Source organism: Podarcis gaigeae, assembly GCF_964106915.1.
Source record: "Podarcis gaigeae genome assembly, chromosome: 13".
Taxonomy (NCBI): Eukaryota; Metazoa; Chordata; class Lepidosauria; order Squamata; family Lacertidae; genus Podarcis; species Podarcis gaigeae.
The window spans coordinates 40,226,840-40,250,417 of record NC_139689.1 but is presented as its reverse complement, the minus strand read 5'-3'; the positions used below and the strand labels follow the sequence as shown (position 1 = coordinate 40,250,417).

The window sequence follows — 23,578 nt, the reverse complement described above, 5'->3', positions numbered from 1 at the left end:
CCCAATGTTGTTTCCCCCAGAAACTGAACACATTGACCCTTAAAATGTTCCTTCAGTGGTGTTTATTGACCTATCAGGCTGCTATGCTGATAGATCTATCACCCTATACAGGTCTTTCCAGAAATAAGTTCCACTGAGTTCAGATGGCTTTTACCCAAGCAAGCAGGTACAGGATTGCAGCCTTTAAAAAGCGTTCTAAGCCTATGCCGATAAGCACGTTTTGTCACAGCAAATACATTTTTGTCTCATTTCAGTTGGGTGAGACCCTCTCAGCTCCATTGGGAAATGACAGAAGGCGAAAAAATTCCGTCCCCTTGCTTCACCCCTTCGTAAGTTTATTTATATCTCCTTACTATGTCCTCTGTCAGGGCCAGTCCTACCATTAGGCAAAGTGAGGTGGCTGCCTCAGGCAGATTTTTTTGAAAGGGCAGCAAAATATTAAGTTATTTGATTTATTGTTGTTGGATTTATTTATTTTTATGCCAGGGAGAGGGAAGAAATGTCTGCCACCAAAATAACTTAGCTGGCCTTGCACCTTGATGGGGTATTGGGGGGGGGTCAATATGCTGTGGTATCTCAGGCAGTAAAACATCATGGTCTGGCCCTGCCCTCCATTCTTAGCTTTTCTGCCATATCTTGTATGGAAAATGCTGTTCCAGCTCACCTGTGAAGCAAAGTGAGGCAACCTTGTTCCTAATGTAGATCTTCACTCACCTGTTCTTCCCTGGTGGGAGTGGGAAGCCATTTTGTGGCTTGCCTCGGGACCCAAATGTCTTGGGTCAGCCCTGTCCATAGGAGCAAATTCCTAGGGACCCCAATAAAATTATTTCAGTGAGCTGGTCCCCTCCAGGTTGATGGGCATTGCTATTCAAATGGTGTGTGTCTTGTGAGCAATTATGTGGGGTGGGGCTTACTTGGGCACCCCAATATTTTATTCAAGTTGGCACCTTGGCCCTGTCACTCACTCTCTCACACACACATCTAGTCTAAGACATTTTGGCACCTGAGGTGACCACAAATTTTTTTCCCTCCCTCCCACCACCAGAGAAGAAGGGGCGGGTGAAGATCTACATCAGGGAGAATCAAGTACAGTGGTACCTCGGATTAAGTACTTAATTTGTTCTGGAGGTCCGTTATTAACCCGAAACTGTTCTTAACCTGAAGCACCACTTTAGCTAATGGGGCCTCCCGCTGCCGCCGCGCCGCCAGAGCTCGATTTCTGTTCTCATCCTGAAGCAAAGTTCTTAACCTGAAGCACTATTTGTGGGTTAGCAGAGTTGTTTACCTGAAGCGTATGTAACCTGAGGTACCACTGTAAACCTTACCTGACAGATGAAGTGGGAATCAAAGGCTGATGTTGTGGGATGGGAGGCACTCTGAATCATGCCAGGCGGGTGCCAAGCCCAGGAGAGCTCAGAGGACAGCCCCCGCCATTTCTTCCTTAGAAAGTGATCAGCATCCCATTTGCCAAGAGGCTGTTGGGGAGGGCACTGGGGGATGGCTGCTGAACTGGTGACAGGTCTGGCTTCCAAGCAACATGCCACAGCCATCGCTGCCCGTGTGGCAGCACACGAGGCATTCCTCGGAGGCCAAAATCCACTGCCCCTGTGTATCCTGCTGCCCAAGGCGGTCGCCTCACCTTGTCTCATGCGTGGGCCGGCCCTGCACACCGAACCCACCCGCATCCCTTTGGTGGTCCTCCCCTCCAGTGCACCTGCTGGGTTCCAGCTGTCAAAGTAAGCTGCAGCACATGGGGGTGTGGGGAGACAGGGGGCCCATCTTGCCCCAAGGGTGCCAACCTGAATAAAATATTGGGGGGGGGGGCAGGTAAGTCCAGTGCTGCGAAATCAATCACAAGACACGGCACATGCACACCATTTGAATGGCAATGCCCATCAGCTTGGGAAGTGGGGCTCTCAAATATTTTATGGGGGGGAGGCGGCGAAGGGACTTTGGCGCCTAGGAGTTGGTTCCAATGTTTTGTCCTTTGCCTCCGGCGGCCAAAAGTCTTGGCTCCAGCCCTGGTTTGGTTCCCCTGCTATTTATTTTTGGTGACCCCCCCCGGGGTGATTAGGCTAAACAAGCAAGCAAACACTCCCGGATCCTTGAAGGCAGGCGGGAGGCGGGTGATGCTTCTCCCCCCCCCTTCTCCCCCCCCCCAAGGAACCAGCAATGCAAAACGTTCCCCCCCCCCCCCTTGGGCGCTAACTGGTGCAGCTGTCGCGCTTGGCCCGCTCGCCCGGGTCACGGCTCTCCCCCCACCGCAGCGCGAGGCGGGGGAGCGGCCAGCAGCTACGCCCCCCACGAGCCCGGGATGGCGCGCGTGCGCGTCCCCAAGGGTCCGGGGAGGCTGGCGCGCGGCGTTGGCACGCGCACTCTGCCCTAGAGCGGGCGCTGCGCCGTTGCTTGCTGCTACCTGCTAGCTGCCCGCGAGGAGGAGAAGATGTTGCAAGCCATGCCCGGCTGAGCAGCAGCTGGCCAGGTAAACTGCATCTGGGGGGCTGGGTGCGTGGGGTGGGGGGGAGAAGGGGGGTGGGCGGTATAAAGAGGTGTGTGCATCTAAGGCGCTTGCAGGGGATTATCCCCCTCTCCGGAGAATCGCGTTTGGCTGTGCAAAAAGCGAAGGAGGCGGAACCGGTCTTTGCTGCTCCGTTAACTCATGGGCAGGTGTGCGTGGGGGAGAGAGAAAAGTGGGCTTTAGGAGCACGCAGGAGACTTCTGCGTGCCCCACGCACTGTGGAAACGCTTTCGAAAGAGGGAAGGAGGGCTAGCCCATCTTAACCCACCCACCTGCCCTCCGTCAGAGCCTTGCATTTCCTGCCAGTCGCTGCTCCTACCTGTCAGTCCCTTCCATTCATTTTATCTGGCTGTCATTCATTCAGCCTTTATTGGCATAATTTCGACAATAAAATTCATAGAAGAAAGGGAGGGGAAAATCCATAAAACTTGGGTAATCCAGACACCATTAAGTAGTTTTAATTTTAACTTTAAAAATCTCAATTTAAATAATCCTGAAACCGTTTTAGTAGTGGATTGCAGATTCTTTGCAAACAGATACTTTAAGCTTCGAAGGAGTCTGTTTGTCTTTGCCTGTATTCCACTTTCCACCTTCCCTTCCTAATTCCTCCCCCCCTTCATGTTTTCCCCCTCTATTTCTCTCCTTGATTCCCCCCCCCTTGCAATTCACTTTCTTGCCTATTTCTCCTTCCGTCCCTCTGTTCCATCTATACCTGCTCTCACCTGGTTTTATCTCTCCAAGTGATCCGGTTTCTGTAAGAGAGAAGCAAAGAGAACTTTTGGAAAACCCTCCTCTATCCCCCTCAGGAGTCTGGATGTGGTGAGGTTGCCCCCCCCCCCCATGGTGTTGATTTTCCTGTAATTTTTTTATATTTTGTGAACAAGGTGTTAGTGTGCTGCAGGCCAGCAGTCGTGTAAAGATGCTTTATTTAATAGGAACCAAAAATCATGTTTCAGGAGGTGGGATGTCCTTTGCAGAAGAAGGGTAGTCGGTGACCCAGGAATGGTCATTTTGTAGGAAAACTTTGTATTGGGACCCTTTTTTTTTAACTTGACTGTGGTTTCAAGGGATTTCAGATACAAACCATGGGACTATGAACTGCATGACTTTAGCCAAATGGAAGAATATGTTCAAAAGTGCAGAGGAGTTAGTCCTCATTTGTTGCTACTCCTTACAATACCGTTTTTAGTGAATGTTAGGTGTCTGAAACTTGGTTTCTCATTCTTCATTGTAAGCTTCTGATTATTGGAAACCTAGTTAGTGGCCCAGGGTATCACTGCATCAGAACCAACACTCCCGGACAAGGTGAGCTGTGTAAGCTGCAAGCTTGCATGCTTTTGCAAACAAAATGCTTCCTCTGTTGTTTGTCTCAATTTGGATGGAAGCTGGTTGGGGGGGGGGGAATGCACAAAAATGCAGCATTTTATTAGAAACAGCAGGATTGATGTGTACACCGCTTCTCAAATTAAGTGATGGGAGTGAACTCGATGCAGAAAAAATGGGATTGGGTTTGCACCCTTAAGGTAACCTTTTTTGTGTATCTAAAAGACCCTGTGTGTCAGCAGAAGCTGGATCAATAATATATGTTTCCTTACATATCTTCGCCAAGCAGACCACCTTGTGAATCATTTAACTGAAAAGGCTCAAAATCGTTTACAATGGTTGAAGAAGTTTTAATAATGTTTCAGTGTGATCATTACAGAGCTCTTTAAGTGGCCAAACCTAGCATAATAATTTATTTATTTTACAGTAGGCTTGTGCTAACTTTGAAATATGCATAGTAAAGTATTCATTAGGCACCCGACAGAATTCTTCACTAGGTTGATGAAGAATTCTTTCTCACTTCAGTCGTTTCCACACTTTAGTCCGGTGAAATTGGACAACGAAAGTAGTTGGTTAACACCATATAAACTTTCAAGTTAGACACAACTCTTCATCATACAGCTTCATATTGGGCTTATGGGCTGAGTTCTGCATAACTGCTACATGGGGAGGTGTCCATTGCCGGGCAATTTACAACCCCACACCTCAACAAAAAATAATCCAGTTTAAATTACTAGCTGAGCCACACTGCATCATTTGAACTCTGGAGCTAACCCAACATCAACCATTTTGCATCAGCAATCGTTTGCAAATAGTTTTTGTGTGTTTGTGTGTGTTTGAATCTATCAGGCTAACAAAAACTTTGCTTCCATTCTCGATGTGTTCTCTTTATTTGGGTCACATCCTATGGTTGGGAATTCTCCACTACCCATTAATCCTATTAAAAAAGAAGATGGGACAATGATTCCCCCCCTCTCTCAAGGGCACCAGTAGGGTGACTGTTAATTGTACAATAACGGTTCTGGTACAGATAGAGATTGTTCACTGTGAAGCTTTGACACTTTTATTAACCTTCCAAAGAAGCTTGTCCTTGACTGGGAATCGTAGGAGGATATAGTCCTGTTTGCTTCAAAAGTACCTTGCAACCACAGGTTTTTGCAAACTTGTCACTTTACTGGACATTAAAGCACCCAAAACCAGCTCTGCATGGCAAACATTTTGGGGTGCTCCCATATGTGAGTTTTGGACAATGTACACCAAGGGATGTTAACAGGGCAGGATCTTCTTCCGGCAACCCAGCCAGATGGGAGGGGTCTAAACAAAATAATAATAATAATTCTAGGGCAGGGGTCTGCAACCTTTAAGACAAAAAGAGCCACTTGGACCCATTTCCGAAGAAGAAAAAAAACTGGGAGCCGCAAAACCATTGCGACATTTAAAACAAATATATCTCCAGAGCCACGATCTGACAGCGGGTGGGAAGGTGACGTCGGGACAGTGCGTGACTAACGCACGCACCGCCCCCATGCGACATCACAGCCAGTACAGCGCCCGTCACAGTGGGGAGTGTCAGGGCGCACAATGCGCCTCCTCCCCTCGCTAGTATCCGCCCCGGAGCCGCGGCAAAGGTGTAAAAGAGCCACATGCGGCTCCGGAGCCGCGGGTTGCAGACCCCTGTTCTAGGGGCCTCTTTTCTTGCAACAAATCAGACAAGAAAAAGGAAGGGATAGTAAACATCCAAACACTTTCTTAGATCCAGTGTTTGTTTGTTTTTTAAATTACAACAAGCTGCTGAATAAGAATTGGAACAATTCCTCAAAAAATGTGATGGATTTTTCGGGGTTTGAATAAGGCTTGTGTGTCTCACTTTCCCAATACAAAATACAGTTGTCTGTTGTTTGGATGTGTAGTGTACATATGAGATCTTTAGTGCTTCAGTAGTCAGCACATCTCATTTTTTTTTGTATTTTGTATTTCTGCAAATGCGTAACCTGAGCCCAAGTCTATACTATATAACTGCAGGTACCTTAGCTGGGGGTGGAATGTACTGAAACAGGCCCCCTTGCAAACCTCAGTACTGACCAAAGCTGTGCAGTTTACGTTACTGAGAAAAATGGGATTTCTGTGCTAGAACTGTAAGAAGCTTTCATACAAATTCAGTGGGGCATTTGTGTGTGTGTGTGTTATTTTGGAATGTGTGTGTGTGTGTTTTAAAAAGCAATTTCAGATTCCCCACCCCCAAAATTCAATATTGAAATAAAAAGCAACAGCGCACCCCAGCTTCTTAATTTTTGTTTATTATCCTTAAGTCAATAATATTTGTATGAGCATGCCAGATCCAGATTTAGATGTATTGGTATTTAGTATTTGTTTTGTTGCTAAAACAGCATTAATCATTTGTGGGGGGCAGAATATCTATTTAATAAACCTGAATATCCCAACAGATAGCTTCTTTCTTGTCCTTTCTTGAATCCATTTATCTGACATAAATGTGGTTGGTTTTTTTCCTTTTACATCTTGTACGGCAACAAATAAAATTATCCATAGAAACCAAGTCTTTAAGAATAAAAGGTTTGACCACCACCAGTAATTTTTTCCAGCTCCAGAAGTTCCGTTAAAAAAGTTACTACAGGACATGCAAACACAATCACGATCGGCCTTTAAAAAATACAGTCCAATTGCGGTTCCTTAATGGAAAACCAAACATCATTATAAAAAGCAACTGAAGGTCTATAGCTAGTAGGTGTATGGTTTTGTTGTGTTTCTTGCACCACCAGGTCTGTGTGTAAAGTTTCCAGCTCTATGGCAAGTAGTTTCGACAAAAGGGACTGGTGGGTAAGAGCGTTATTGCCGCTTATACCAGATTGATTTTGCTCAATGATTTTGTTATTATCTGAAACCATGGATGGCACTTAGGAAGTTGCCTTATTATGAGTTGGGCCAGCCTGTTTTGGCTGTCATTGGCTCTCAGAATTTCAGGCAAGGGTCTCTCGCAGCCCTAATAGGCTCCCCTTTGGGCCACATAGATAATTTCAGACTGTGGACATAGGGTGGTAATGTGTATTGATTGCTTTGCTTACTTTAAAATGGGGTTAGCTAACTCTGTTTGATTTTGGGCAGGGGGCTTCAAACCTTTTGCTCCTTCTGCCGGGTGGGGGCCCTGGACTTCAGCCTCATAGTCGTGCTGTGAGTGCAGCGCTGAAGAGATTCTTCAGGCTGGGCTTCCTGTTAGAATCTCATGAGAGCGCGCTGTTTGAGAGCCTTGGCAGCTGGTCCATAACGTTTATAGTTTTTGTGCCCATAAAGTAATTACGCCTTTGGCAAATTAAGCTCAGTGATCGGAAGTGGGGAACCAAGAGAAATAATTTGCAAACAGAAGAGATCAGCCGTCCCCTTGTGTCTTCAGATACATTATTCAATTAATTTGGCTACTTATGCAATGTAGATTAGCGCTTGCGGTGGTTTTATATTCCCTTTAAAAGGGCATGGAATGGACTATTTGAGGAGTGGTGTGCAGCGTGTGTTGTGTGCGCATACGTGCGCATGCTTAGAAACCTTACCCATGGATCTGAAGTGAAATTTGCAGGTTGGAAAGAAAATATGCAGCACAGAAGTACAGAATTCCTGCATACATTTTTCCAGCTGTGTGTGAAAATTGAGGTAGTGTATCTCTCTTCCCCTACACACACACACACACACACACACACACACACACAGAGAGAGAGAGAGAGAGAGAGAGAGAGAGAGAGAGAATGAATGAATATGCTATTAGCAACTAGACCAGCAGTGAATTTCAAGAGACTCTGTAAAAGTTTTGATAACACTAGTGAAATTCCTCAGAGGCATTTCTCTCATCTCTGCTTTAAAGATACCTGGTCACGGCACTTAACAGAGGTGTGTGAGTGAGAGAGAAGGGGGGGGGGGAATGACAGCACTTGCTATTCACATGGGAAAGAGGTGTGGGACAAGACATACAGTGGAGTGAAAAACAGATAATGATGTGATTATGGGGAAATGATGGGCAGACCAAGGAAGTGGAGGGTTTTCGGAGAGCAGCACATATGCAAATATCTACCAGGGATGGAAGCAACCGCACTTGAATTCAGAGATGTAGGTGCTGTTCCAGACAATTTGGCATGTTACTTTGATGCCCTGGACACACTCAATAAATGATTGTGGTAAACAAGAGGGACTTTTTATTCCCGAACGTCTCCTTTGATAGAAACCAGCTGTGAGACAAGAGCAGTCGAGGGTCCCAGCTTCTTCTTATCAAAAAGTGAAAACTACTTGGGGGATCATTGAGGCACATATATTTGCTTGCTTTAATCTACTGCAATGGTAAATGCAGGTGTTTTCTCTCTCTCTCTCTCTCTCTCTCTCTCTCTCTCTCTCTCTCTCTCCCTCTCTCCCCAAGAGCTGAACAGTTGTCCTTTCAGAAGCTGACGCTGAACGGCCTGTACTGTTTGCCTGAGACAGCTATGATAGGTGTTATAGTTGAAAACAAGATCATTATAAATTTGCACACTTCCATAAAGAGAGCCATTACTTAGTGTTGCTAGGCTCTCAGCAAAGTCTGCAATTAAAAAAAAGAGATTTCTTTCAGCTCCTATGTCAGCAAAGTCCTTCCTGGAATTTGTCCCCACCCTTCTTAAACTTTTTTCAGTTTGGTACCCATTTTATACTCAAAACAAGCTGTTCCCTGGTCTCAGCCTTTTGCAGTACACAATCCAGGCATTGAGACAGGGCATGCCTTTTAACTTGCTGTCTTGTGTTTGAGTACATTTTTGAAAGTTTGCCTACCTCTTTCCCGCAAGCTGTGATTTTATATGAGTGAAGTAGCCCTTGGTGTTCCTCCTCCACGCCCTTCCCTGAGTTAGAAACATCTTACTGTATTTCTTTGCTCAGAACCTGGAAGGAAGGCTTGAATCGTACAAAACAAACAGTACAACTCTGGAACAGTGCAGAGGAGCTGGCCAGACACAGTGCTGCCATAATTTTAGACTGATTGAAACATACAAAGACTGCTGCTCAAGCAGCAGTTGCAATTTCTTTATCCGCTGTCAAGAATTATGTCCATGATCTTGAGAAATGTCAATTTGCACTGGTGAGGACAAATAAGAACTTCTTTACACAACGGTCATAAAGAACGCCTGTATGTTTCAGAAACTTCTTGGAAGTCTGCCGGGAGGGGTATTAACCAGAACCGGTAATATGCCCTCAAGCTGTTTGTCAAGGAATCAGAAATGGCCTCAAATGTTATCCAATCTGAGTGCCAGCCTAAAGGCAGGATCCTCTGAGCAGCAGCAACCATTTCCCCCACAGCTGAGGGCCTTTTTATCACAAGAGTTTTAGCCCATAGCAGCTGCAGGAAGAACAAGGCTGTCCTTGTGGACATAGTTGCATACAAACTCTGAGCATGAAATTCATCTCCTAATATTAATGTTGGTCCCCAGATTGCAAGTGACGTAAAGAACAGAATGCCACACCTGAATAAGGGATTGGGGAGGGGATGGGGAGGGTGGACTTGATAATACGACGCCTTGAGCGGGGATAACATTTTGCGCACACGCCCCCAATTTCTTATTTTCACTATAATTCTGTTTAGCAAAGTTACTTTTTATAAGTTGTTGTTGTTGTTTTGCTCCGCCTCATCTCGTCACTTTTTTGGGGAGGGGGGGGATTGTTTGCACTGCCCTAAATCCGTAATGCCTGTAAAAGGATGTGGAACATGTATCTTCATATGGCAGGGATTGAACGCTAAGCCAGACATGTGTCTATATTTGCAGAACGCAAACTGCACTTGGATGTACATACAGGCCCATTTTCTGGCTTGTGTTTCTGACCACAAATCTACCCTCCCTCCAAATTGAAGTTGAGGATTGTAAAGAGGTAGGCATGTGCCCATCCCTTGAGGTGCTGCTTGCCTTGTGCAACTGTATTGCTGCATCTCATGAAGTACCACAGAGTATTTTATATTCCCCACCCCCTTTTGTCACACCTCAAAAGCATGGGGTGGGGACACCCACTAATAAGCGGCCTCCCACTGTAATAACTGCTGTGTGGCAAGGATTCTGGACTAATTTTGGAGGAGGAAGTGCACAGTATTACACAACACGCAGTCAGCAAGTGATAGTGTGCCCCAGCAGCAAAAAGCCATCAAGTGAAGAGACTGCTGCTTGCCAAATGTTGTACTGTACCAATCTTGAGCAGTGAGGCCTTAGTTAAAAACGTTTTCATCTGACACATTTAACTCCCTCCCCCCCTTTTTTTTTTGCAGCCGAGCTTTTAAGCTTAAAAGCAACAACAATAAAAAACACCCATCATTTTAATACATGTACACATTTGCTAGGTTCACAAGCAGCTCTTTTCGTTCTTCTTTATGCCACTTTCCAGCAATCTGAATCTCTGTTAAAGATAAACAGCCAAACAAATGAATCTAAAATTGCTTACTGCATGTACGTTGGGAATGTGGTTTTTCTTTTTTCTTTCACCTTTAATGTAGGCGAGGATTATGACAGGTTTCAGTGTATATATTTTAATCCTTGTGCAACAGTGGAGGTTAGTGTTCCTTTTAAGCAGAGGTAGAGCCATTTGTTGAAATGGACCAACCCTATGATTATTAATTATTATTATTATTATTTATTTTTTGTACCCCACCCATCTGACTGGGTTGCCCACCATTCTGGGCAGCTTCCAACAAGGTACAGTAAAGGAACGCACCAAAATATCAAATGATAAAAGCTTCTTTGTATGTGATTGGGACAGACCCAGGTCTGAACAAACTGATACAAACACATGGGTTAAAATTGTTCTTTTGCCATTGTCCAGTTATAAAGCCCCCATGAACCCAAATGTGCATACTGTGTGTATAGACTGGGCCAGGCTAGAAACATGGCCCTGGAAATATGTACTGACTTGGGGATTTTCCAAGTCGGGGTCCCTGTTTCTGGAGCTGTGTACAATTGAGGTGCGGCTTGGTTTTCAGCCTGAAATGCAAAATGCAGAAGGTAGTGTTCTATTCACCAGGGAAGGGTAGAAAGCAGGTTTGGAATTGTTGCTTTTAAAGGGTTTTGGGGGGTATTTGTACCAGGCTTGGCCAACCCAGTGATCTCATGCAGCCAGGTGCAGTTTGGGAGGCCTTGCATTGTACAGTACTACTCAATTCTGTGCTTCAAAAGGTTTTCTGTGAGCAGCTCAGTAGGCTGGGCTCAAGACTCGCGCTCCCTGACAATTTTCATTTATTCAAATACTTCTGTGCCACTTAATAGCCCTGAGTGGCTCTCAAAACGCCTTGCAAAAGATTATCCCCCCCCCCCCCACGATGGTGGCGAAATGGGGGGCAGGCTCTCTGCTTGAACAGACGTTCTCCAGAGCCAGCCCAATCCCCACATATCCTGGATAACCCTGTTGTTCCTCAGATCCCTGGCTGGGGACTGGGAGGGATAAACGCCCAATGCCTAAGCCAAAGTTTCCCTACATCTGAAGTTTTAATAAAATTGTGGCCAAATTTTAATCCCATAACACGTCGTCTTGAGTCATTATTCCACGCGGGTGTCGCCCAGGGTCAGGGGGGTTTCCGCTTGTCCGCTCAATAAAATGTCGTTCATATGAAGCCAGGGTTATTATTCTTGGTCTTTGTTCTTCCTTTGTGTCATGCCAAGCGCCTGCTCCCTCCCCGGTTCTCTGAAGGAAAGGAGTGGGCCTAAGGGGCTGGATCTCACTTGGCCTGTGATGGAAGCCATCTTCCTTTGACAGCAGTTGGCAGGCAACGGGTCCTCTGAGGCGAGAGAGTGGGGCTGCGCGGCTGGATCTTGCTCAGGCTATGATGGAAGCAGTCCTCGCTTCCAGAGTGTTTTTCGTTTCAAAGTCCTATGCCGCTCCCCCCCCCAAAAAAACATTTACACAATATTCAAGAGAACCGAAGAAGTCGCTGATTTCTGTTCTGCCCCATGTTCACCTCACACAGCACCTTTTCCAACCTGCTGCCTTTCGACTTCTGACAAAAACTACGTTATTCATCCTGCTGTGGTGGGATTTTATGCGATTAATCGTGTAAATCATTTCATTATTCCACACCATTCGTTTCCCTGCAGAGGAAACACAATCCAAATGTGTTTTAAAAAGAAAACGAAAACACCCATCAATTATGTATTGTTTGCAGACAGAAAACAGCAGCAGCAGTGAATCCCAATTCTGTTCGCTGGACCGATTTCCATTCCAGACATGGGACAAATAAGTGAACAGCTTCTGCTCCCGTTTCAGTCAAAAGTCTCTGACGCCCCTAATCAAGGGTACTTTACAGTGTCTCTTGTGAAAACATAGTTTGAAGGTACATGAGCAAATAATGAGCTTTCTTGAGGTAATTTCACCAACGAGGAGGCAGTGATTAGCAGAATCTTGGGACAGTTCGGAGCAGGTTAAGTGATTTGAACATTGGTAGGCAAACTAAGGTCCAGGGGCCGGATTCCCAGCCTGTGGACGGTCCGGGAATCAGTGTGTTTTTACATGAGTAGAATGTGTCCTTTTACTTAAAATGCATCTCTGGGTTGTTTGTGGAGCATAGGAATTTGTGTTGTTGTTTTTCAAAATATAGTCCGGCCCCCCACAAGGTCTGAGGGACAGTGGACTGGCCCCCTGCTGAAAAAGTTTGCTGACCCCCTGTGATTTGAGTATGTGTTCAATGTAAGTTTAAATAAGAAGAGGTTTTTATATTTATTTAGTTTTCATGTGTTGTTAATTAGGGTTGAAGTGTTCTGTGTGGTGCAAAACACGAACCCCATTTCAGCAGTGCTTTGGAGGGGAGTGTCCCCCCAAATGAAATCGTAGGAGGAAGATCACACATCCCTTTGTTCCCTCAGTAACTTGGAGATGATCCCCCATCTTCTGGCCTCTCCTTGTGAGGATGGCACCTCCGCAGCACATTAAGACACCCTTAAAAGGTACAGGTAAAGGACCCCTGACAGTTAAGTCCAGTCGCAAACAGTTCTGGGGTTGCGGCACTCATCTTGCTTTACTGGCCGAGGGAGCTGGCGTTTGTCCACAGACAGTTTTTCTGGGTCATGTGGCCAGCATGACTAAGTGGCTTCTGGCGAAACCAGAAGGTAATATGGCTTTCTTTGCCCTCAGTGATGCTATATAGCCATATTTGATTGGCTACATTAGCAGTGTGACATCATCTGGCTCGCTACAGGATCCCTGATTTGCTAGTATCACACAGCTAGGGAGAAGAGAAAATGGTGCCAGTGGACCATCAGAGGAGAACAGCGTCGTTGGGCGTAAGATACATTTGAGAGTTTGTCCTCCGTCCTTTTGGACAGATTACCCCTCTTTCCACCAAACATTATCAAGGATGATAATTCGGTTTGGTCCCGGCAGTTTATTTGCTGTCCCTCTGGATTTTGCATTGGTGTATTTTCTGATAAGGTTTTGTCTTTCAACAGCAGCAACAACAAAATTATCCTGCCTTCCTGTAGCTCAAGCAAATAAAGCTTCAAAAACGTTTGTGTACACATTATGCTGGGCCCCTGCTGTGGTCTTCAGCACATGGAATGTAAAAGCTGTATTTATATTGACGTATTTGATCTATTGTAATGTATGAGGGCTGCCACGACCAGATATCCTGTTTTTAATAGATTCCCCCCCCCCCCCAATTTTTCTGTCTCTCTTTATGGCAGTCCTAGAAATGAGAGAAATCTGTGACAGTTGAACCTCATTTATAGTGTGGACATGCCAAAGAACTTAACTTGCTGGGTTGATTATAATAATAATAATAATAATAATAATAATAATAATAATAATAATAATAATTTTATTTGTATGCTGCCCATCTGACTGGGTTGCTCTAGCCACTCTGGGCATCTCCCTCTGGGTTAGCAGTGACACAAAGGGGTTTTGTTAAAGGATATTCCTGGGACGATGGGCAGTGAACTCGTAGATTATGGTGTTTTATGGGTATATGTATGTATTACCTGTTTGTGCAGAGGTGAAAGGGAAACGATAATAGAAGTTTAACACTGTCACACTCCCTTGTATCAGCTGTTTATTTCCAGGGGAATTCTAAGTCATGTTTCCTTTGAATCGGTATTTATTTCTGATTAGTGTATTTTATGGGGCTAATTATTCATGGTGTGAAATGGAGACTTCGTTTTCTTTTTCAAATCTTTATTGGTATATAACAGGGAGGGAGTTGGTTTGTGAGTGGATGGAGGAAGAGGGTAGGGTGAGAGGAAAATAAAATAGCCCCTTTGGGTTGAGGCTGAAACCTAAAAGGGCCTGCACTTTTTAAGTTTTAATTTGCCTTTGGGGTGACGACTTTGTTCCAAGTCTTAGGAAATAAAGACCTCCTTTCGGTGTTCAGATCTGGACACTAGATTTCCAGCAGAATGTGTTCACAGGCTGGAAAAGGATTTGGAAAAGAGATGCAAAGATGTACACTTTTTCAGAAGTGAGAAGTCAGTGGCTGAAGGTGTTTGGCGTTTAACCCAAAATAAAGTAAACTGAATGATGGGGGAAGGGATATGCTGACAGTTTCCTCAGGCATCCTAAAGGGTTTCTGACAAAGTGAGGGAATGATGATTCAACCTATTCACTGAGGAAAACGCAAGGAATAATGGATTTTAGATTATATGGAGGCAAGATTGGAGTTGTTTTCACAAGTGCTGTCCAAACTGGGTTTTGTATGAACCGTATCTTTAATACCAGCATCAGCCTGTCATTGGCTGGAATGCATGTTCTAATTTGAAAATGGCTCTTTCTTTCTTTTTGGCTTTCTGTCCTATTTTAACACCACCCATACATGCACATAGATGGCTTAATAAGAAATACTCAAAGCTGCATTTAAGTGTTATGTGAAGATGCTCTGAATATTTGTTTTCATTTATTTTCTTTCATAAAATTTATGCACTTACTATTTTAAATAGTACATGCTAAATTGCATTGAAAGCCATGTACCTGTGTTTTCGCCCCTTCATGTTCTCAGCAGATGGGGGTAACTTAAACTGGGGGGAAAGCACCTCCCCCATGACTAATCTAACCATTAAATAGATCCAGGAGGGAACACAGTTGGAAGTTGGTGTTGCAGCTTTCACTAACCTGATGTTCGGCAGATGTTTTGGACTACAACTCTTATCATATATGATCTTTGGCCACGCTGGATGGGACTGATGGGAGATTTTGTTCAAAGCATCTGGCGCTCTGCTCCTTTGAACCTTATATAGGTAAAGGGACCCCTGACCGTTAGGTCCAGTCGTGGCCGACTCTGGGGTTGCGGCGCTCATCTCGCTTTATTGGCCGAGGGAGCCGGTGTACAGCTTCTGGGTCAGGGGCCACCATGACTAAGCCGCTTCTGGCAAACCAGAGCAGCGCCCAGAAACGCCATTTACCTTCCCGCTGGAGCGGTACCTATTTACCTACTTGCACTTTGATGTGCTTTCAAACTGCTAGGTTGGCAGGAGCAGGGACCGAGCAACGGGAGCTCACTCTGTTGCGGGGATTCGAACTGCTGACCTTCTGATCGGCAAGTCCTAGGCTCAGTGGTTTAACCCACAGCGCCACCCGCATCCCTTTGAACCTTATATACCTCTAAGCAAATTTGCTTTCTTTCTAATCAGGTGCATCTCAAGTGCTCCCAATAAAATTAGAATGATTCCAGATAGAGATTTGATTTTCCAGCATGCATGTTTCACACCTTAGCTTCCATACATTCCCATTCTTTCAGTCAATTCATTGCTGTTCCTCTGGATAGAGGCGACCACTGAAATGTCACCAGTCACCACCACACACACAAAGTGCTAATGGGCTTTCACACCTGCAGTGATTGTGAGTGTACAATGAATTATTTTTACTTACTGTATTTTCTGTGTTTAGAGCAATACTGGGTTAAATATTTTTTTAAAGTACTGGCTGGCATTTTGACATTGACAATGTGTGGTGTTGCAACCCCCCCCCCCAAAAAAAAACACCCACATGTGCATGAGCAGCACAAATTCCACAAGAAACTCTCATCTCGTGACACCCTCAGTAATTTTAGTGACATGGGGATGGGGAGAAGCTCAATTATTGCAAAGCTTATTTTGCAGCTTTTTCAGAGTGAATGCAGGAACTAAATTGACCTCTTACAGCTCTGGTTTTCCTCCATGCCAATTGGTAGGGGATGCCACTGTTGTAAATTCTGATTCCTACCCTTTCAATGGCCCTTGACATTTAGCTAGTTCTGTTTGGTTTGAAAAGGAGTCAACCTGCTGCCACGATTGCATCAGTTTGGTTCTCCAGGTTTGTGCTTCTGCATAGAGACTGTTCCGGTAGAGCTTCCACAGGAGTAGCTTTGCTAGTCTGTGGCAGCAAAAACAACAGAGAATCTTTTACAACATTAAAGACTAACCTCTAGCTTTTGTGGTCTAGAGTCCAATTCATCAGATGCATGAATTTCAGATAAATCTGCTTGGGAACTCTTTATCTAAGAAACATCAGTTTGTGTCAAGTTACGGCAATGTCTGTATTCTGGACATTTCGTGGTAGCGTAGCAAAACTTTAACTTTCCCCTCTTTTTCTTAAAAAGAGATTAAAGGGAACGACTGCACTATTTTGACTTCAGCAATCTACTGATGGCTTGCCCTTTCTCCTGTTTAAAGTAATACTGTAATAGACTATGCTTTCTGAACCGCCACCTCTGTGTCCCCACCCTACCCTTAATATCTGACCTCTGTTAGTTTACACAGCTCTCCTCTGATCCTTGAGAAACAGAAAGTGTTCCGAGAGAAGGGAGGTGGGGAAGAGAAAATGTTAGCTTTTTTTTTTTTTTTGGTCAAGAGAGCAGTTATTTTGCATTCATTTGAACTGTTGAAATATTTAATCAACACAAAAGATTGACTGTGTGCTGCCTGGAGGCAGCATTTTACAGCATTTGGGAAAGATTCAAAAAAACAAAACAGGAAAAAGGCAGGTCAAACCTTGGCATTCTCTAGGGGCAGATTTGGGCCTCTGAGACCCAACTGCAGTATAGCAATGAACTTGTGGGAAGGTTTGGTGTCCTTCGACCGTATCTGTAACATGACACCCACATTTATTTATTTTCTTACTTTTACCTCCATATCTATCTAGATCAGGGTGGTCCAAAGCATGACTCAAGGGCTGCATATGGCACACAAGACCCTTTTTTGCAGCCTTTGATCCCCTGCCCTCCTGCTGCCTTTCAAAAGGCGAGGTAAGGAGGCAATAGCCTTTGGAAAGGAGGCGTGAGTGCTCTGACAGGGCCTAGAGTCCTCCCTCGTCCCTCCCAAAGCCTATGAAAAGTTGGCCTGTCCTGATTTAGATGGTTGCCTTATCTTAGAGAGGCAGCCCAGTCCTCTCCACTTGCCATGATATTTGTGGAGGGCAGTTACACCTACACAGCTCACCACTCTGGTATTTTAAATTACATTCAATAATTCCTCAAAAACACTTACATTTCTGGATATTTTATGAAATATACAAAAAAATATAAAATATTTCTAGATATTTTATGAAATATACAAAAAAAAAAGTGGTAAGGAAAGCTCTTATAACGTACTGAGATTTGCAATTTAATCTTCTGTAGAGCCATACAGCCCTTGAAACTTGCTGTGATATCCCCGACCCCAGGAAGAGGCTTGGATGGCACTGCTGGTCTGTGTTTGTCTCTCTCCTTAAAACCCATTTCCTCCATGAAGACCTCGTTTATCCCACAAGCTTCACCCCCAACTAAAATGGAAGTCTCTGAATGTGTAGATGCCTTTGGTCACCTTACGCATTTATTACCCTTGCCTTTCTCTTTCTCTTTGTTCTCCATTTTAAAATATTGAACTGTAAACTCCTTGAGACAGAGAACAGTCTTTTTTTGCTAATCACATAAAGTGCCATACATTAGTGGCTCTATATAAATGAATGCACCGTCATTGTCAATTTCTTCGTATGTAGTGGGCCACCAATGTGCTGGTAGGAACTGGTACCCTTTAGTCCTCTTAATCAATTTGTATGATCTAAAGAACTACTTATTTCTTTTCATGATTCCTCCAGTGAAAGGCTTGATGGTTTTTGGACGTTCTTGAATGCTGTGTTTCAGCCCATGGCTAAGCGTGCAGAAATAATTTTTAAGAAATAAATGGCTCAGCTCCAAATTTTCAAGAGGTATTAGAAACCTCTTCTGGGGCCTTATTTTTCAACATCGTTATGAAAGAGTTTTAAATCAGAGATTAAAGGGCATCTGGAGTAAAGAGAAGATTTCAGTTCAGAGATGTCTGGAGATCTCAGGGAAATGTTGGCTTAGACCAAAGAGTATGGAGTTGGGGGGAATTACTATAAGGATCTTGTTAGGCTGAACTTGTCAGCTGCTTTACTCCCAGTGAACCTGTTTGATATATACAGTGGTACCTTGGGTTAAGAACTTAATTCATTCTGGAGGTCCATTCTTAACCTGAAACTGCTCTAAACCTGAGGTACCACTTTAGCTAATGGGGCCTCCCGCTGCTGCCGCGCAATTTCTGTTCTCATCCTGAAGCAAAGTTCTTAACCTGAGGTACTATTTCTAGGTTAGCAGAGTCTGTAACCTGAAGCGTCTGTAACCTGAAGCGTCTGTAACCCGAGGTACCACTGTACTGTTGCATGCCACCCCAATTTCTGAGTGGTTCAAGATTCCATGGGTTCCAGGTGCTTACTCAGGGTTCGTTTTTTTCTGGAATGAGGGACAGTGAGACTGTGGTGTCCTTATGATATATGGTTTATTTACATATACAACCTGAGTCTACAATGAAGGGGCTCATAGGACTAACACCCCAGAGGGTCTTGCTTCTCCTATAGCCACAGCCTTGGATTCTATCAGAAATCAGGCATGGGTCTGTTTCTCAGCTGCCAAGCCTGCAGCCTCCTCTAGCTTCTGGCTCGCACACCTCAACTCAACTTTAGCTATTGTCTTTCCAGCTACCAGAGAGTTGAGGGCATCGGCCCAATATACCTGAAGGGAGCGTCTGTACCCCCATCGTTCAGCCCAGACACTGAGGTCCAGCTCCAAGGGCCTTCTGGCGGTTCCCTCACTGCAAGAAGTGAGGTTACTGGGAACCAGACAGAGGGCCTTCTCGTTAGTGGTACCCACCCTGTGAAATGCCCTCCCATCAGATGTCAAAGAAATAAACAGTTATCTGACTTTTAGAAGACATCTGAAGGCAGTCCTATTTAGGGAAGTTTTTAATGTTTGATGAATGAATATGTGATTGTTTTAGTTACATGTGCTTAAGCTTAGGTACAGGCTAGGATTCAGTAGGGCATGGGAAATGGGGAAATAAACCAAAGATTTCATAGAAAATGTGGTAGGTGAAAAGATTTTTGCTATCCTTCACTTGTAAAAACAAGCCTTTTAAGGAGACATCTTTCTGCCTCTGTATTGGCATTGTTTTTAAAATGTTTTAATTGATTTTTTCACTTGCATGCTTGCTGCCCAGGCTTCTTTGGGAGTAAGGGCAGGATTAATAATAATAATAATAATAATAATAATAATAATAATGCATTTGAGAAGACCAACCAAATGTCCAAGTCCAATAAAGGTGGCATTGGGCTTGTGGTTTCGTTCCCATATGTTGGAAAGAATTTATGTGTGTCCTCAAACTGCCTCTTGTAAAAAGTAATAGTAGCCATGTCGACCCATATGAAAAATTCCAACATCGCTATCAGTCCAAAACCTTTATAAGGGCAGCCAAAATGTTACAGAATAGTGTGCAATTTTTCAAGTTCCCCAGAATTCTTCACCAAGCTAGCCGGCTAACAAAAAGAAGGAAAGGGAAGAGATAAGAAGGCAAAATCGTTGTGGTGTTATGAGATCATTATTAGTCAGCTGATGTCTTTGGGCAAATGGTCCATTAAAATGTGTTAATGCAAGTTGCTAAGAGTGGTCCCTTTCTGCAGTTCAGATCCTGCTCCAGGTTCCCTAGAATGTGGTTATCTTCAATGGGAAATGGGTGTCTCTTGTCTCTAGTGTACACACATGTGCAAATGCATGCAAATGAACTGTAAAGCTGAGGTCTGTATTTTGAAACTGTTAGCGTAGTGTAAGCTAGTTTCTGTTTTCCTAGTATATTTTAGCAACGATCACCTTTCGTTACAGCGGAAATGAATAGTATGTACCTTAGGCGGAGTAGAGTCTTCAGCACTGTTTAATATTGGTGGGGGTGGGTGGAGCACCCAGACGCTAATCTTTGATTTCAGGAAAAGGGTATTAACAAGTATGTCACTATTTCATCGGCAGTATATTGGAGGCTATGTTCATGTCTTCGTAACGTGCCAGACTCGTCAACCTTGCAAGCAGTGAGGCACCCTTGGGCCATCTCTTTCACAGCCTCCTTTGTAAAAACAAGTCAGGAGGGAGTTCGTGGGCAACAGCTTCCAAGAAAGCTGGATAAAGAACAGACAAGCTGTAAACAGTGAGGCCTTAGCTGTGGAAACACACACCCCCCCCGCAGCTTTACCTAAATACAGGAAAGTGCTTGTATGCAGGAAAAGAGGGTGTGTTTCAGAGGGTGCACAGAGAGGTTACTGAGAAAGGTGACAGAGATGCTTTCTACACTGGACTCAAGGCCTTTGCTGTGTCCACAAGAGCTGCCTTGATTCCCGTAGAAAAATAAATCACTGGGGGCTCAGCCCCTTTTCAGAAAGCTTGTGGGTCCAGTTCTCTTCAACCGGAGAAAGAAAGCTGGAGAAGGATTTGGAAGGCACCCTTCTTGCTAGAAAGGGTGTTTTGGGTTGTTCTCAAGAGGGCCATTCGGACAAAATGGTACTCTTCCTCTTAAGGCTCTGCGTTAATAGTTTCCATGGCTTTGGGTTCCTGATCTTTTAACTCTTACTAGCCACAGTGAGGTAAATTTGGGGTACCATTGAATTGGGGTGTTGATGAGCCCCAGATCCTTTTCCCCTTTCACTCCTTGCTTACAGATCAACCATAAAGTTCAGTGCAGATGAGTCCCTACCCACTTGCTATCTTAATTTGCCAAAAAGCAGTTTTTTACATTAACATACATATGGAAATTGGTGTCCAGAGTGCATTATGCCCCATATGTCAGAACAGAACATTCCTTTACCTTTAATGGCAGTGGTGTTGCTAGGTACTTAAACACCACTGCCATTAAGGGTGAAGGAACGAGCTCTGGCATATGGGGTATAATGCACTAGGACAATTCCTTTGCAGCCATCACTGAATGAACAGGAGAAGTTCACAGGAATTCCCTAGTAATATGGTTTGAATCACAATTAAAGTATCAGTATCAAATACTTTTTCACATAGCACATAATGAAACTATGGAATTTGCTGCCTCGGTATGCAGTAAATGCCACCAACTTGGAACACATTAAAAGAGGGTTAGACAGATTTATGGAAGGTAAGGCAGTCAGAGGCCACCAGGTGTGGTGACTATATTCTGCTTCCACAGTACAGTCGTACCTTGGAAGTTGAATGGGATCCGTCCCAGAAGTCCATTCGACTTCCAAAACATTCAGAAACCAAAGCATGGCTCCTGATTGGCAGCAGGAAGCTCCTGCAGCCAATCAGAAGCTGTGGAAGCCCTGTTGGACGTTCGGGTTCCAAAGAATGTTCACAAACCGGAACACTCACTTCCGGGTTTGCGGCGTTTGGGAGCCAAAACATCCAAGTTTGGGATCCAAGGTATGACTGTATACCAGTTGCTGGGAATCACAACTAGAAATCTCGTTGGCCACTGTGAGAACAAGATTCTGGATTAGATGAGCCATTGATATGATCCAGCAGTGCTCTTCTTTTGATCTTAATGCCATGTGTTAGGAGTGGGGTTTATAATGGATTGTCCAATACAGTGGTACCTTGGGTTACATACGCTTCAGTTTATATACGTTTCAGGTTACAGACTCCGCTAACCCAGAAATAGTACCTCGGGTTAAGAACTTTGCTTCAGGATGAGAACAGAAGTCGTGCTCCGGCGGCAGCAGGAGGTCCCATTAGCTAAAGTGGTGCTTCAGATTAAGAACAGTTTCAGGTTAAGAACGGACCTCCGGAACGAATTAAGTACTTAACCCAAGGTACCACTGTAATGTAACATCCTTCTTTAAGCAGTTCTGTTCTGCTGCAGGAGTATTCATCCGACATAAGTTCTAAGAAAGACATAGAATCATAGAACTGTAGAGTTGGAAGAGACCGTGAGGGTCATCTAGTCCCACCCCCTGCAGTTCATGAATCTTTTGCCCAAAGTGGGGCTCAAACCCACGACCCTGAGATTAAGAGTTTCATGGGTGCATGAGTAGTCCGGTTAACTAGGTTGGAAGAGGGCATCCCAATAAAAAGAATAGTACCTCTTGTTGCTTGTCTTGTGAGGGACACACTGACCCTATGACTGTTATTGTTTTCTCTGGGGGCCCAGAGACAAAGCCCTGTGTAGATACATTCATCCCATCAGCTTATACACGGCCAGTCTTTTTAGACTATTCCTTTGATCCTGCAAGATCTTCAATGGACTGGGAAAGATGCATCCTGATTGCAGGGGAGGGGTGGAGAGAGAAAGGACACGCCACATAGATTCCACAAGAAAATAAGACAGAAGTAGGAAAAGTGCACTAAAGAGGACAGGTAGCTGTGTAGGACCTCAGGGATTCCCATCCCTTGGTGTCCAAATAACTCCATTGTCAGTTACAGTACTGGCTTCACTTACTGGCTAAAAATACCGAAAGCCGAAAACAGCCAGGCTGCCTCATCTCACAGAAATCACTTTGAAAGGTACCTGCACCTTTTGCTTCATAACTTTCTTTCTAGGAGGGCTAGAGACTTATTTTTTAACAATGAAAGTTCAGAGTCTTGGGCTGTGGGCCTCGTACACCTGTGCCTACCTTTTAGTGTCCCTGACCAAGAGGGAGTGTCATGCTCAGTGCACCTCTTAGGTAAGTTCTGGTCTTTCCGGGATAAAGGTTACCTCGCCATGCCAGTGTATACTTTTGTAACTTCTAGGGCCAACAACTATAATACCCTAAATATGAAGCTGACCTTGATCTCTCCTTGGAGGCTACTTCCTGGTGCAGAGAGCATATTGCATATGTTCTGTGCCAATTGCACCGGCTGCCTGTGTGCTTTGAGGTCTAATTAAAGGTCCTGATTTTGACCTTAAAAGCCCTTTGCAACCTCAGACCCATCTATATACGGGACTGATTCTCCCAGTTTCAGCCCAGATGTCAGTTGGGGCAAGCAAATCAGGCCCTAGTCTGTGTGCCTTGAGAAGCTGCCTGTATTGCTTTTTAAATTTTCTTAAAATACATTTTTTATTTTGTATTGCTGGTATTTGAGATTTGGGAGCTCCTTTGAACATTTGGAAATGGTATAAAATGTTTTTTGTAAAATAAATATTATTCCTATGTTAGGCTGGATGGCTGTGGCTGAGAGAGAGCAGTTCATCTAAGGCCACTTTGGGAGATTAATGCTGACCTCATAATTCATTGAGGAGCCTCCTTGCTTGTGGCTAGTGGAACTCTTTACTGTTATCCTAACACTCCAAATATCCACGAACCTACAGCCTCCAAGCACTGTAGCCTTTTGTACGCCTCTTATAAAATTAATTTGCATCATTGCCAGGTTCAGAAACATTAATTTGGACTGATATTGTTGCAAGCAAGGTTCCATAAGTATGGTTGCTTGTGACATTATGGGTGAATGTGGGCTAATTCCTAAAGCAAAAGATCTGAATTTACTTATTTATTTTGGTCTCACATTTGAATATTTTGCTC

At 44.4% G+C, this 23,578-nt stretch overlaps 1 protein-coding gene across 6 annotated transcripts in view; it reads left to right on the top strand.

Annotated features, from left to right (window-relative positions):
• Window positions 1-307: 307 nt before the first annotated feature.
• Window positions 308-23,578, top strand: part of ZNF385C (zinc finger protein 385C) — a 167,082-nt gene continuing 143,811 nt past the window's right edge. For 2 of the 6 annotated variants that reach the window (XM_083709465.1, XM_083709461.1), the window contains exon 1: window positions 2,356-2,482. Coding sequence is in view for 2 of the 6 variants with exons in the window: in XM_083709459.1 (XP_083565585.1) it covers window positions 12,744-12,780 (37 nt within the window). In the remaining 4 variants the exon portion in view is untranslated. Of the gene's footprint in view, window positions 330-2,355; window positions 2,483-10,555; window positions 11,894-12,728; window positions 12,781-15,465; window positions 15,659-23,578 lie in introns of those variants that run through there. The other 4 variants (XM_083709463.1, XM_083709462.1, XM_083709459.1 and 1 more) reach the window with 4 other exon arrangements.